Genomic DNA, 13,514 nt, shown 5'->3' with positions numbered 1-13,514 from the left:
GATTTTTTATCTATATTTAAAAGGTCTGGGCAAGTGTGACCACATATTGGACACTTTTTTCACATATTTTTTTTTTTTTTACACTTTTACACTTGAGAAACTGAAGTCACAACTGACACACAGAGCTGAGCCTCCTGCTGGAACCCGGTCATCATGAAGACGACAATGACCTAACTTATTTAATTATTTTCTTTCGCTCTGTGCAACACTATTGTGTTTATGATTTTATCCAGACATGCAATGTTTTTTCTATTTACTTACAACCTCTTCTCCATGTCTGTTATTATTTGATCATTCCCATGTTTTATTTGGTTTTAAATGTGCTCAATAAATTAAGATTAACTGAAGTCCCAAAGAGGGGACCAGCTGTTCTATGTCGTAGAATAATAAAATGCTGCTCTAAAGTCAACATATGGACTTTGAAATGACCGGCCGTGGTTCCTGAGTCTGACAAATCGACTGACCTTTTCAAATGAAAAAAACATAAACTTTCGGAATTGATTCCAAGGTTATTTCCAGTTCAGTGTTTGCCAATATAAATAACTGCCAGTGTATATCTTTTGGATTATTTTTCTACTTTATGTACACAGTACAAATGACCAGATGAAATGTCAGAGTGTTAATGTGTCTGTCCATTTTAATGTGTTCTTTGTCATCTTGTTTTCTTATTGCCTGTGCCCCAATTTGGCAATGTGGCTGTTGACATTATGCCCTCAACCGGTTATTTTTGTCTTTTTAAAAAGAGATCCCTCAGTTATAGTTTTCTTTCACAACAACACTGGGGAATATAAAACCCCCTGAACCCCCTAAGTGAAGCATCTTAGTCACCCAAGTTCTCTGAAAGAACCGAAAGTTATCATCACCATTACCTTGGAGGTGCGTCGCTCTGAACGTCCGAGGGAGGTGCGTCCTCTGGGCTCCCTCCTCCCCAACGTGTCCATGCCAGATGGAGGTCCATTAGGCGGTAAAGCCCCAGAGACCCCTGCACCTCCTCCACCTGCTCCACCCCCAGCTCTCTTGCTCTTCAGGGTTTGGGTCCCGCTGCGGCCCGCCCCGTTCAGGCTGCCCCGGGAGCTGCGGCTGAAGTCGGATGACCTGAAGTGGCGATAGGGCCGGGCCTTGAAGGTGGGCGTCGGCGAGGCAGAGCCGGCAGTGTAGCGGCTCAGCTTGATGTCCGTCTGCGTGGCCTTGATGTCATCAATCATTGTGCTGAACTGGTGGATGAGGCGCACCAGGGCCATGTCGACGCGCTGGCTGATGGCCTGGCAGGCTGTGGTGAAGTCACAGTGGAATGTGTTATAGTGGCGGCGGTTGAGGTCATGGAAGGAGAGCGGGGCTGCGCTGGGTCCCTGCGGAGCACTGGTCGACTTCTCCATCACCACTGCGTTCAGGCTGAATGTCTCAATCAGCAGTGCTGGCTTGAACTCCAGAGGAGGGCGGTTCACCAAACCTTGTCTATAGCTAGAGAGAGGCACAGACAAATGCTTAAGTATGCAGTTAACAGACATTAAAAAAGGTTTGTTTTGTGAATATGCAACACAAAAAACCCGTCAATCAATAATCACCTTTAAATATTGTTATAATGGTATATTATGGCTAAGAATTATTTTACCTCTTGGATCTTTTGTTTTTGCGTTCCTTAGAGGTATCAGAGTCGACAATGTCTGCTCTTAGACACTCAAGGTTGCCAGAGAAAGACAGATGTTCTCCAAAATACATCTTGTAACTAAGAGGAGTGGTGTCTTGAGCCTGGATCCCTGTGTAGCTCAGCAAAGGCTTGAAAACAACCTGAGGGGAGAAAACAGAAAATCAAAGCACGACATGACAGGGGAAGTCTTTATACTCAATAATATAACACAGGCCCCAAAAATAGTTTCTTGTACTGTTTAATCTACAATTCAGAAACTCCAAGGAATGTGACAATTGATAAATCAATCTTTAATCAGTGAGCTGCTGACATTTTATCTACTTGGATGATCTCTATTTGGGGAAAGTCCGGACTCAATTGTGACATTATCCAGAGATCAGAGATGTCTTTCACAAAAGAGCACAGCAGGAGATTCTCTGCTCAGTATTCACAACAACCCAAAAAAGATTTAAAGTAAAGGGGGGTGCAGAAGGCAGAGGCAGGATGCAAGGTATAAATTCCACTGCAGATATCACATGTTTTTATTTATTGCTCTTCAACACACCGGTGTCAGCTCTCATTTCCAAAAGCTTTGTCTGTGGCTTCTAGGTGTATAGTACTGTTTTTTTTTTGTCCTCGGATATTTTTATTCTCTGTATTTTTCAGTTTTTCATATGTCGTGTGCTAGAAAAATGCCATCAATGTGTCGACTCGCTTATGGTGAATCCTCCAGATAATATCCCCTTGTATTCAATTGAGCATATTTGGACTTTTTCTGGAATTTTTACTATAGGAGAAACTCTAGAGCAGGTTATCCGGAGTTCAGTGCACGTCTGAAAGCAGCTAATTATCTGCCCGATGACAGTTTAGACCAAAACTAAGAAAGAAATACAGACAGATGCAGTGACGGTACCTGAGCATCGGCCAGTTGAACAGCAGCCGGACACTGGTTGCCCTCCTCGATGTCCGCAATGTCGTCCTGGCTGGTGCTGTGCTGGGAGTGGGTTCCGTCCAGGGTATTCTGGTCACTTGACAGCACCGTGTTGAAGTCAGACGCAGAGGGGATTGTGGGCAGGTTACACGTCCCACCTAAGGGTGGCGATAAAGAGGTTTAGGGATACATGCGCTGTGAGGTCATACGGATCCTGGGGGCCGGTGTTGCAGACTCTCCATTGAAAAATGTTCTCAGCAGAGCATGTGAGCAACAGCAGTGTGTGCAATGACGTTAGAGGGAATTAGGCTGAAGGGAACAATCACATTACGGGGAGTGTTAAGATGAACTTTATGGTCATTTTATGCACAGTTAAGACATTTAAACAGCCTCATCACTTTCTTTAATTTGTTTGTGCAGAGATGCTCAGGCTAATTTGCTGTGTTGTATTTGACTGACACCTGGGTAACTGGATAATGACAAAGCTAACGGTTTATCCAGTCTTCAAACACACAGTTAAAAGTAGCCACACAGGCTGAAGTGCTCTGCTAAGTTTTGAAAATAAGAGATATATCTTGTTCAGTGATCCATGAGGTAGATTATTCTGAATGAGGATGAAATAAATGCAGATCGAGGCTGTCTTTAACTCAGAGGACGAGTGGGAGTACAGAGGAACCGAGGGGGGGAGCAGTGCTGTGACGGAGGAAAGACATTTCAGGTCATTAACTCTGCTAACACTCTTTGGTTTTTCAGGGTTGAGCAGGAGGGGATGAGTGAGGAAACAACTGTGGCACAGTTACACGGGAGTACAGGCGGTCTAACAGAGTCGAGCTAAATCTAAGGAAAGCAAACACCATTTATATCCTTCAGCTAATTTTTAACAATCTGCGCAGGCGGTTGTACTAGATGACCGCAAATAACCAATAAGGTTTGTCAGATAAAAAAAAAGTGATGAAAGACAAATTACTTAAAAGAGCTCAACAGAGATGTACCGGAAGACAAGTCTAAGTTTTCTGAAAAGAGATTTTGATCATTCACCGTAATATTTTATCCAGCCAAGGAAGATTTAACAGAAGCTACAAGATTTTTAAACAATGTAATATGCTCCTGTTGAAGCTACAAGTTTGTAAGAAATCAACTGCAATCAATTTGTTCGCGAAACATGCAGTAGCAGAATGTCAGGTAGTAAACTACCCACAATCCTCAGGTGTAATAACGACATCTCTGATCGGTGAAGCTCGGCGTTACCACGACTGTGAAAATCACGTAGGCAACCATCAGATCATTCACCGTTGCATTGCGTTTACCGCAGAGGAACAATGATTTCCCAAAGTGGTGAATATCACAAGTCAGGTCATGTGCGGGAGGATGGTAGTGACAAGACATCCAGACAACAAAATATTCTGTTGTCTAAATTCACCCCAAATAAATGAAGGCTAAGATCTAACGTTTTCCACCGACAGTAGCTAGAGTGGCAGAGCTCTACATGTAGGTGACTAATAAACTAACACAGGAGACAAACTGTTTCACTCAGCACACTAATAAGTTCACCAGCAACACCAGCACAACACTAAGTATCTACCCCTGACCTCCTTTTGGACTAGATGTTGCCAGTGGTTGATACTGGTAGTGGTGGACAGGAGAATCCAGTGGGTCTATTGAAACAACATTACATTGACATTTTGAACTAAACACAACAGCTGTTGCAGCCACTGCGAGAATGGAAATGTTAGTAATGAGTATGTATTTTAATATCATTATTACAAAGAAAAAGCTAAGACAAACAAAAAAAACATTATTTTGTACCAAAGGTTCCAAAAAATAAAATTATCTCAACAAAAAGGTTTTTATGACTTATTATCCTTTAAAACCGCCCTCCACACCACTGAGTGCTCCCTTTCTGACCTGTCTGAAGGCTGTTGTGCTGGGTGCGATTGACCAGGGACTCCTGGTTTCCAGCTCCGGTCCTGTTGCCCACAGCGTTGGACATCCAGTTGTAAAAACTGACGGGGGAGGGCTCCGACAGCAGCGGGTGCTCCGTCAGCACGTCGGTCCCTAGGCTGTTTCCTGAGGCCAAGAGGAAAGAGATTGAGAGTAAATTTCATCATGATGCCAATCTGACATCAGAGATGATTATTTTCAACTTGCATCACAGACACACATTTGGTTAAAGTGATTAACATTGTCAAAGGTTACAAAGGTTGTGTCAGGGACAGGGTTTGTATTGGTTTCCAGCTCTAACATTAAATACACTCACACACATTAATCTTTGAATTCAGCTAAAAAAAAAAAAAGTAGGTATTTTTCTTTTCACTTTACTTTTTGTTTCCCTCTATTGCTCTCCCACTCCTTTGTGTTTGGTGAAAAACAGTCAGTGTTGCATTAAAATCTTAAATGGAGTATCCCAGAGATAATTAAGTCAGGTGATAGCAGCAGGGGTCGCTAAATGTTAGGGCGACAAAGTAAATAGCTCATGGCAAACTGACTCTGCATATTTGTTCACAGTGGGCATGGGCCCGAGGACGGCCCAATCTGCGAGTCTATTTTGGTTTGCCATTATTCACAGCACTGATCGGTAGAGGTCAGCGTTGCAGCAGAAATGAAAAGTCGACGGCTACGAGTTGTAGTTAGAATCTAGTTCACTCCTGTAATCATCGGCTGCCAGAGGCTTCCACACACTAAACAACAGAGGTTCAGGTGTTAGTACCTGTGCGGGTAAGGGAGCTGCTCTTGGTGGCCGCGGCGGCAGACGGTTCGTTCCTCTGGGGCGTGCCCTCCAGCAGGTTGTGCAGGCTGCGAAAGCTGCCCGTCAGGTTGCTCAGGAGACTCTCCTTCCTGGGGCTGTCCTTGGCTGGCAGCCCTGCGCGGCATACATGAGCGGGTGAGTCAGCTGCTGTGTCACCGCTGGTGTAGCTCAGCGACTGGTATGGATGGGAGCCCTGGGTATGACAATTGTACAGATTACTGAGAGGAGGCCATGTTCTGTGTGTCACTTCTCACGAGCTGCCAGTGCCCTTTCACCCCCCATTATTAATAAAACCAGTGGGATGCATTGTGTCGGGCACCGTTATGTAAATAGTCCAAAGTTGAAGCGACCCTCAACAGATCATAAAATGGTATCAACACATCAGAATTTAATCAGGCAGAGAGAAGATCTCTGCACTCAGCTCTTATCCATCCTGGCGTTCCAGCAGTGAGATCATCTTCATGCCACAGTCATTTTCTTAATGAATCCTAAATAAAACATTCACTTCATTTTTTTAATTATTTTTTTTAAAGCAACTAATGGGTAATTCCATCACACAGTGCTTTTCTTTTGGACATATCTGCAGATTGGTTTTCTTTATTTAAACACATACTTTCTTAATGAAGAGAGAATCACAAAAAAAAGCAAGAAAAATGTCAAATCTGAGGTGAATCAATTATGTGTTATACCTCCTCACTGTGCTTACACAATGCTTAAGCATGATAACCATATATAATTGACTTATTATATTGCTATCGATAAAAACATTGCAAGAATTATTGATGTTTTATTGGCCAACCCCAGCATGCTTGTGTATTAATTACATTTATTAGATGACAGAACAAAACTGAGAAGCACAGTTGAACTGATTCACAAAGTGGTACCTTAATCCTGAGTGCAGACTCGCTGTGTGTGTGGGACTTGGACAGTTTCCTCATGATCTCCACTCCACTGACGGGACCAGAGTTGGCTTCTTTAGGTGGGGGGCGACTGCATGCTCCCTCCAGCAGCATGGTGTGTTCACTCACTGTGGCTTCAAAATAATTAAATAAAATAAAACTCCAGGCCGATGAATCTAAAGCATTATTAAAGCGTTATCTTTGCCAAGGAGGTTATGTTTTAATAAAAACTAATGGAAAGATTGCCACAAAAACACAGAATCTTCTTCATGTGGGTTTATCAGTCCTTCTGTGGTAATGATATAATATTACAACAAGATATAGAAAGCTGCAAGTTCCCACCTGCGTCAAACTCAAATTCAGCTCCATCAGCGCTGGTGTCACTCTGCAGTGCAGCTCCGTTGTCGAGGCCCATGATGGTCTCCACCAGGTTCTGCTGAGGCTCCTTGGGTTTGGTGAGTTGATTGGGCCTCATCAGACCTATAGCTTTGAAGCCCTGAGTTACCACGATGAATTTCATCCATTGTCGAGCCAAAGCTACCAAACCTTTCTTTAGAGTGACAAGAGCTGGAACTCCATCATTCTGTGGGGAGAGGAGGAGAAGAGAGATCTGGATCACTGCTACTGTTTCTAACTGGTAAAAGATTAATCAAATTTGTTATTTACGATAACTGCCAGCTGTTTTTTTATCTTTATGTGCATGTGGATCCAAGTGAGACCATATCACTTCATTTTATGAGTGATCTAACTATACAGTACATGGCCAAGTTGAAGAGCTTTGTTGCAAAGACATTATGATAAAGTGTGATATTCAGACGCTTTGCACAAACCATGGTCGCCTCCTCAATGACAGCGTAGTCCGCCTGTTGAAGGTAGCGGTGCAGGATATTACAAAGCATACAGGAGGGATTCTCATGCAGGTAGCGAGCTCGTTTGGTCTCACGGTTGTACTTGCTCCGGATCGGGATGTGGATGCTCTTTTTCTGTTGGGGGACGCATACAAGACACAAACAACTAGGACATTACAGAGAGTTTTGAACTTATAAACTTATTGAAATCTTTATTTAAATTGTGGTCATGAGCGACATGTTAACATATGCACTAGTATCCCAGTAATTATGCTGTTTAGGATATATATATATATTTATATAATCCTGGTTCTATGCAGTGGCAGTAGCAGTGACAGCAGGACACCAGTGGAGAGCTTTAAAGGGATAGTTCATAAAAAAATGAAATTCACTCATTATCTACTCACTACTATGCCAATGGCAGGTAGGGTGAAGAGTTTGAGTCCACAAAGCAATTCTGGAGTCTCAGGGGTAAAAAGTGTTGCGGCGAAATCCAAATTTTATTTGAAGTAAAAGGGGCCCCTTCTTCAGATACAAAAAAACAACAGAAAAAACAACATGCCTCCATACTGCTCCTTTGAGGTCATCGATTGTCTGTCAGCCCCGACATTCATATCCTGTGACAGCCTCCTCCGAGGCACATTCATGTACCCTCGGACACACGGAACACTGCACACACTTGGGGTTCGTGTTAATGTGGCTCAGTCCGCTAGCATCGCCACATCCGGTAGTTGACTTTTTGGCTTAAAACATGGTCAGTGAGCTGGCAGACACTTGGATGACGTATGATGTATTTCGTTGAAACACTGTTTACCCCTGAGACTTTGTGTACCCAAACACGTTCATCCATCGGCATAGTGGTGAGTAGATAATTGGTGAATTTTCAGTGAACTATCCCTTTAATATTTGACGTTGCTTCGTCTCGCTGTGCTGCCAATAAGGTGGATCAAGCAAATCCTTGACATGATGCTAAGCTCACAATAAGGCAAAGCGATTTCGTTAGCCACCATACAGGTAGAAACAATTATCAGTACAGTGCTGTTGTAACCATGGTAACATAAAAAAAAAACACACGGCACACAGTTATATGTAACCTGGATACATAAATTTCTCATGTCCACGGGAATATGAATAACCAGATTTCACAATGTTCCTTGTAAACACCAAATATCAAACAGGTCATAACCAGGATTCTAGTGCGCATGTAAAGGCAGTCATAGAGTAGTTCTCTGTGTCTACAGATGTATTGCTGACCTCAAGAGCTTCGGTCATGATGCAGCCCATAACAGCACACACGCGCAGTGTGCCCTCCATGTCCAGCTTCCGTAGAGAAGATTTGAGCTGGTCAATGGGAACCAACCAGGCTCCGATTGCAGGCGTGGCTGTGCTGAGCAGATTTAACTGCCTGTAAACACAAGAGTCAGAGGATGTTTAATCACCTTATAATCTTATAACTGTTAATTGATACTGTTTATTCTGAAACACATTTGCCTTATTTTTCTCATGTTGTAGATACAATGCTTGGATGTAAAGGAAAGATTTTCTTTCTCTCACAGTGGTTGAGATTTTAACCCCTCGTGCTCAGCTCCAGGTACATGGCGAACTTGGTTAATTGAGTTGAGCTTTAATAAAACTCAAACGCACAGTACAAATCTCAGAATGTACCTGCTGGTGGGCGCTTGCAGTTTGACGACCTGTGAAGCTGACACATCTGACAACCGTTGCCAGGGGCACACAAGAGAGAAGGTTTTTCATGAAATCCTCCCCCAACTGATAATATTGTACTTATGATCCTATACCGATGCACCAACAGTGACGCTAGAAGGAAACTGCTATCGAGCTTACTGTGCATCAGCCAGAAGACATCTTGTGGATGACAGAATGAGGTTTCCTATCCTTGTAGTTTAGACACAGTTGACTGATATTCTGTAATGATGCGAAGGACTTAATGTGAGACGGTGCATATACGTCAGTACAGTCGTACCTGGATATGGCCTGTGAAGGTGAATGCACATTAGTTGGTGCGGCAAAACTGAACCAGATTTCTCTGATGGTCAGCTTCATGCTGCTGGAGTCAGGTGGTGGCGGCATGAGGGGGAGGTCTTTCTTCAGGTCGTCCGACTCCACTCCTTCGTCCTGCAGAGCAGTAGAAAACTGGATCATGAATTGGGTTTAAAAGGGGTCTAGTTACGGCTTAAGTAAAAATACGAGGTTAAAACACGCCTAGCCCACCCCAAACACATATACGACCAACTGCTTGCTAAAACTAGGTCGTCTAGGTTGTCTAGCCATGACCTACGACTCCAGAAGCAGCACACACACTTTTCGTAGTATTAGTAAGAGGTTTACTGATGGCCAAGACCATGGCTGTCCATAACTTGAACCGCTGGTGCGTGTGTGTGAGAGAGGCAACTGAGGTTTAGTTTCTGCATGGATTTGAAAATGAGCACAGCTTTCCAGACTTCAACTAAGAGTTAGTCACTAGTGATGTAGAGACATCTCAATCAGCTGACTCAAAGTTACATAACATGTCAAAGCCATAAATAAAAATATAAAAAAGAATTGGGATAAATGTATTAAAACCAGCACTGATGTCGTTTTTTTCAAATAACAGCCATATCATTTGGTTTACAGCTCGAAAAACACATTTAAGTGTGCGGTATCACCTTAATGTCTTTCTTCTCTCTATGAAGCAGTCTATAGAAGTGTATTAATTTAGTGTGAAGACAATAATGACTTCAATCAGACTCAAACAGCGGCTATAGGCAGTGACATTTGTATGTTCAGGCAAGATGGAAGAAAATCTGATGAATATTTCAGGATTTACGGCCTTTTGTTTCTAATTTGATTCAACACACAAATCCAGCTGCACTTTATGTGACATTTATGGGCTGGTTAGCTTACCTTGGATTCATTTTTATGCAGTTAGCTAATGGTAGCAAACACTGGCTATAAATTTGGTTCTCCCATTAGGGAAATGCTGAGACAAAGGACAACTTTGTCATGACTGCCATCACTTTCAGAAAGATATACATGGGTTGACCTTATGAAAAACTGATAAAGGAACATTTTCACTGGGTTGTAGCAATCAAACACCATGGTTAAATATGGACATTCATTGAGTTGGAGCACATGAAAAACAGCAGGAGTTTCAGTTCTGGATTGAAATGAAAAATAACTGATGTGTTTTGTAAAGAAAGTATTAAAAACATAAAAAAAAGCATTTTCAAAAAAATCTTACTTGGTCGTCTGAGTCTGAGTTTTCATTGACATCAGAAGCAGGGCTCATAGGATCATGTGCCAGGTTGTCATCTGAGACATCAGTGCTGTAACCACTTCCTGTTTGAGATCCCGTCGACCCATTGGACTTGGGCATTCCAGTCTTCCCTCCAGTGTCCGATTGTCCCATCACACCAAAGGCATTGTATAGAATGGCTCCTGACTGACGGCCCCCTGTAAAAAGTAGTGTAATAAATTAAATTTCACATCTTTCTTGATGAGAGTCATCTTTAAATCTTTCAGGACAATAAGCAGCAATAACTGCTGCTCATAGAGTTCAGCATGTTTTACCTTTGACCGTGAGGTTCTCGATGCCACATTCAAACATGATCCAGCCCCATTTCTCAGGAGATGTGGTGAAACGGCCCTGATCGCCTGAGATGCCCTGGGCATCCGTCTCATCTACCAGTGAAAACTCCTCCATCTCCTCCAGGCCAAACAGCACTTTGGACTTCTCAAAGGGGATGGCTGTGATGGCACAAGTGCCGATATCTAGGGAAGGAAAATTAATTTATAGAATGTACATTTCCCAAATGTCACAACAAATGTACACAAGTCAAAATAAGGCACATTGTTTAAAGGAAAGTCCAGTTGCACAGAGGCTCGGGACAAAAGGGAGGTTTTATCTGAACCAACCTGTCAAGGTCGAGTCAAGGCCCCGCAGCTGACTGTGGATACGGTGGACGTTGAGCCTGGCAGCGATCTCTTTGCCTTTCTCGATGCCAGCGTTGGAGCGCAGCGAGCCAGAGGACTGAGGCTGCATCTTCGTGGCAGAGGCGTATTTCTCCAGCATGACAGAGGGTCGGCCGTGTTCGGTCGTGTTGGGAGTCTCTTCTACGATTCCCCTGAAAGAAGCAGAAAGAAAATGTGTGATTGTTTCCCAGCTTGACAGCAACAGACACAAGTTTTTGATTATTTTTATCTGATTTGTATTACTGCGCTTGGATCACTACTTATATTCATCTTTCACCCCTACTGGATCTGATGTCAATAGATGAATAGGAGCATATGACAACAAAACAGCAAAAACTGAATCTCTCTGCAGGCAGTTTAAAGCATTTAATAAATCGCAATTTACATCAAGTCTAATCTCTCCGTGGACATGACCCAAAAAGCTTAGTCTGTGTAAACACACATACACAAACAAAACAGACATAGAATGACATGAAGAGTAGTGTAGGCATTACCTGTTCATCCTGAACTGGGTGGCGATCCTGTCGAAGCACAGTGCCACCAGTGACACATGGGTAACACTCTTACTGGAGCAGGACGGTGACCCCTCCTCTACAGAGGCCTGGAGGAGGCAGAGGTTCACCTGCAAGGAAACACAACAAAACAAACAGACAGCTGAACCAAGCTGAAATAAACACCACTGTGCTGTGTTGTATTCTTTTTTTAAATATGTTTTGGTCTACAGCATATGAAGAATTACAAGTAGTGTTGTCAAAATTTTACATATCTTTGATAATAAGATATATTTTTATGTAGCACCCAATACAAAGTTATAAAGTGATTCATACAAAATAATAAATAAAAAAAAAACACACCATTTGATTAAATAGAAAACTAGAACAGGTTTATTATTGTAAGTTTAAGTGTAATTTATTTAATGTTTATTATTCTAATAATATGTGTCTTAAATTGTGTTAATATTCTGTTAAATGTTTGTCTTTGACAATGAATTGGAACATTTATAAAAATTTATCGTTGGGTTGATGTCAATCAACGTTAGATCAAGGTCCTAATGTTATTAAGCTTTTTTACCAGAAGTCCACTACACTTGAGTCATTGCGAGTCCTTTGATGGTTAAGACATATTATATTAAACTGTGGCATCATTAATAATAAACAGTATATTCACATTTTTACCTGTTGTGTTTTAAATAACTTTGAACAATTTAAAAAATATGGCTTTATAAGACAACCCTACACACTGCAGTGAGCGTGTATTAACCATCAGAATGTAAAGTGATGTACAGCTACGCTCATGCCGCTGTTGAAAGTCTCTCGGTCAGAGTTGGCCTCTCATTATTCAGGGTCATGGCTCTCACCTTGGGGATGGAGACGTTGGCTTGAAGGCCCTTGATTTTCACATTATCTGGTTTGACGGACAAGTCAGTCTGCCCGTTGGGGAGGTTGATGGAGCCGGGGGTCGTGCCCTCTGTCTTGGACACCTTGTGCTCCTGCTTGCCTGTTTGGCTCTGATTGGAAACAGATCCAAAACAGTGAGACATCAGTAAAGGCGCAGAAAAGTGTGTGTTTATGAAACCATTTTTGCGCTATCTCACAACATGTAAAAACACTAATTTCACACTGTAGAAAACAAAGAGGAGAATGTTTTTCCATTGTTCATGTCTGGTTTGGATTAAATAATTTTACTCACAGACTCAGTGACTGTGGACTTGCTGATCTGATAGGCTTCATTGAGGACATTCCCGTGCAGGTCGTCCAGAATTGTAGCCGGATGTCGAATACTGACAAAGTGAACCATGGACTCAATGTACCTGAAACAAAGAAATGACCCAGACATCATTTGTTTTACCTGGCTGATGATTTAACACTTCAAGGGCTTTTGAAATATATACCACCTGTCCTCTTCTGCCTGCTCTATCCACCAGCCCCCACCTGAATTTCCATTAGATTTTCCAGAACACATCTCACTCAAACAATCTCCTGCTGCATTGTTCATATGTGAAGGCAGACACCGAAAAACGCTGAATGTTCCAATTCTCATTTTTGAAAGCAGCTTATGTAACCACTTGAATTCTTGCCAGTCTTTAACCTCCTACCTACAGTTAAACCATCGAGCAGGAGCTCCATGTACATACTTTGTTTTATTGTTAACTAGGGATGGGTATCGTTTGGTTTTTATCCGATACCGGTGCTTAACCGTTACTTTTAAAACGATACCGGTGCCTTGCGAGGAGAGGTCTCGCGAGGAGATCCTCCCGCACCTGCACGGAAGCCCTGACACACGCAGAGAGTTTGTCCACCAGCAGACACGCCCGACTCATGCAGGGCCCGACGGGAGGCGCCCCTTCCCCATGAAGGAAGGAGTGGAAGTGTGAGGAGGCGGGAGGAACGACGACCTCAGTATTCAATTTGCTCAGGCACCGAAATGAAGCACCGAAATCGGAGTTGCATTTCGGTCCGGGTAGGTACCGGTTGTATTGGAACCGGTTCTC

General features: G+C 42.7%; 1 protein-coding gene across 1 annotated transcript in view; it reads right to left on the bottom strand.

Annotated features, from left to right (window-relative positions):
- Nucleotides 1-13,514, bottom strand: part of kiaa1109 (KIAA1109 ortholog) — an 81,954-nt gene that overhangs the window by 41,300 nt on the left and 27,140 nt on the right. The window contains exons 33-48 of the mRNA XM_062397240.1: nucleotides 12,713-12,833; nucleotides 12,381-12,530; nucleotides 11,518-11,645; nucleotides 10,967-11,175; nucleotides 10,622-10,822; nucleotides 10,293-10,504; nucleotides 9,036-9,187; nucleotides 8,306-8,456; nucleotides 7,034-7,186; nucleotides 6,546-6,786; nucleotides 6,189-6,337; nucleotides 5,266-5,497; nucleotides 4,464-4,625; nucleotides 2,541-2,716; nucleotides 1,613-1,788; nucleotides 870-1,461 (exon numbers count right to left, since the gene is read on the bottom strand). Coding sequence (XP_062253224.1) covers nucleotides 870-1,461; nucleotides 1,613-1,788; nucleotides 2,541-2,716; nucleotides 4,464-4,625; nucleotides 5,266-5,497; nucleotides 6,189-6,337; nucleotides 6,546-6,786; nucleotides 7,034-7,186; nucleotides 8,306-8,456; nucleotides 9,036-9,187; nucleotides 10,293-10,504; nucleotides 10,622-10,822; nucleotides 10,967-11,175; nucleotides 11,518-11,645; nucleotides 12,381-12,530; nucleotides 12,713-12,833 — 3,205 coding nt within the window. The remainder of the gene's footprint in view (nucleotides 1-869; nucleotides 1,462-1,612; nucleotides 1,789-2,540; nucleotides 2,717-4,463; nucleotides 4,626-5,265; nucleotides 5,498-6,188; nucleotides 6,338-6,545; nucleotides 6,787-7,033; nucleotides 7,187-8,305; nucleotides 8,457-9,035; nucleotides 9,188-10,292; nucleotides 10,505-10,621; nucleotides 10,823-10,966; nucleotides 11,176-11,517; nucleotides 11,646-12,380; nucleotides 12,531-12,712; nucleotides 12,834-13,514) is intronic.

This window comes from Platichthys flesus, chromosome 10, assembly GCF_949316205.1.
Source record: "Platichthys flesus chromosome 10, fPlaFle2.1, whole genome shotgun sequence".
Lineage (NCBI taxonomy): Eukaryota > Metazoa > Chordata > Actinopteri > Pleuronectiformes > Pleuronectidae > Platichthys > Platichthys flesus.
Note: the sequence above shows the minus strand (reverse complement) of the source record. Positions and strands in the feature narration are given on the sequence as shown.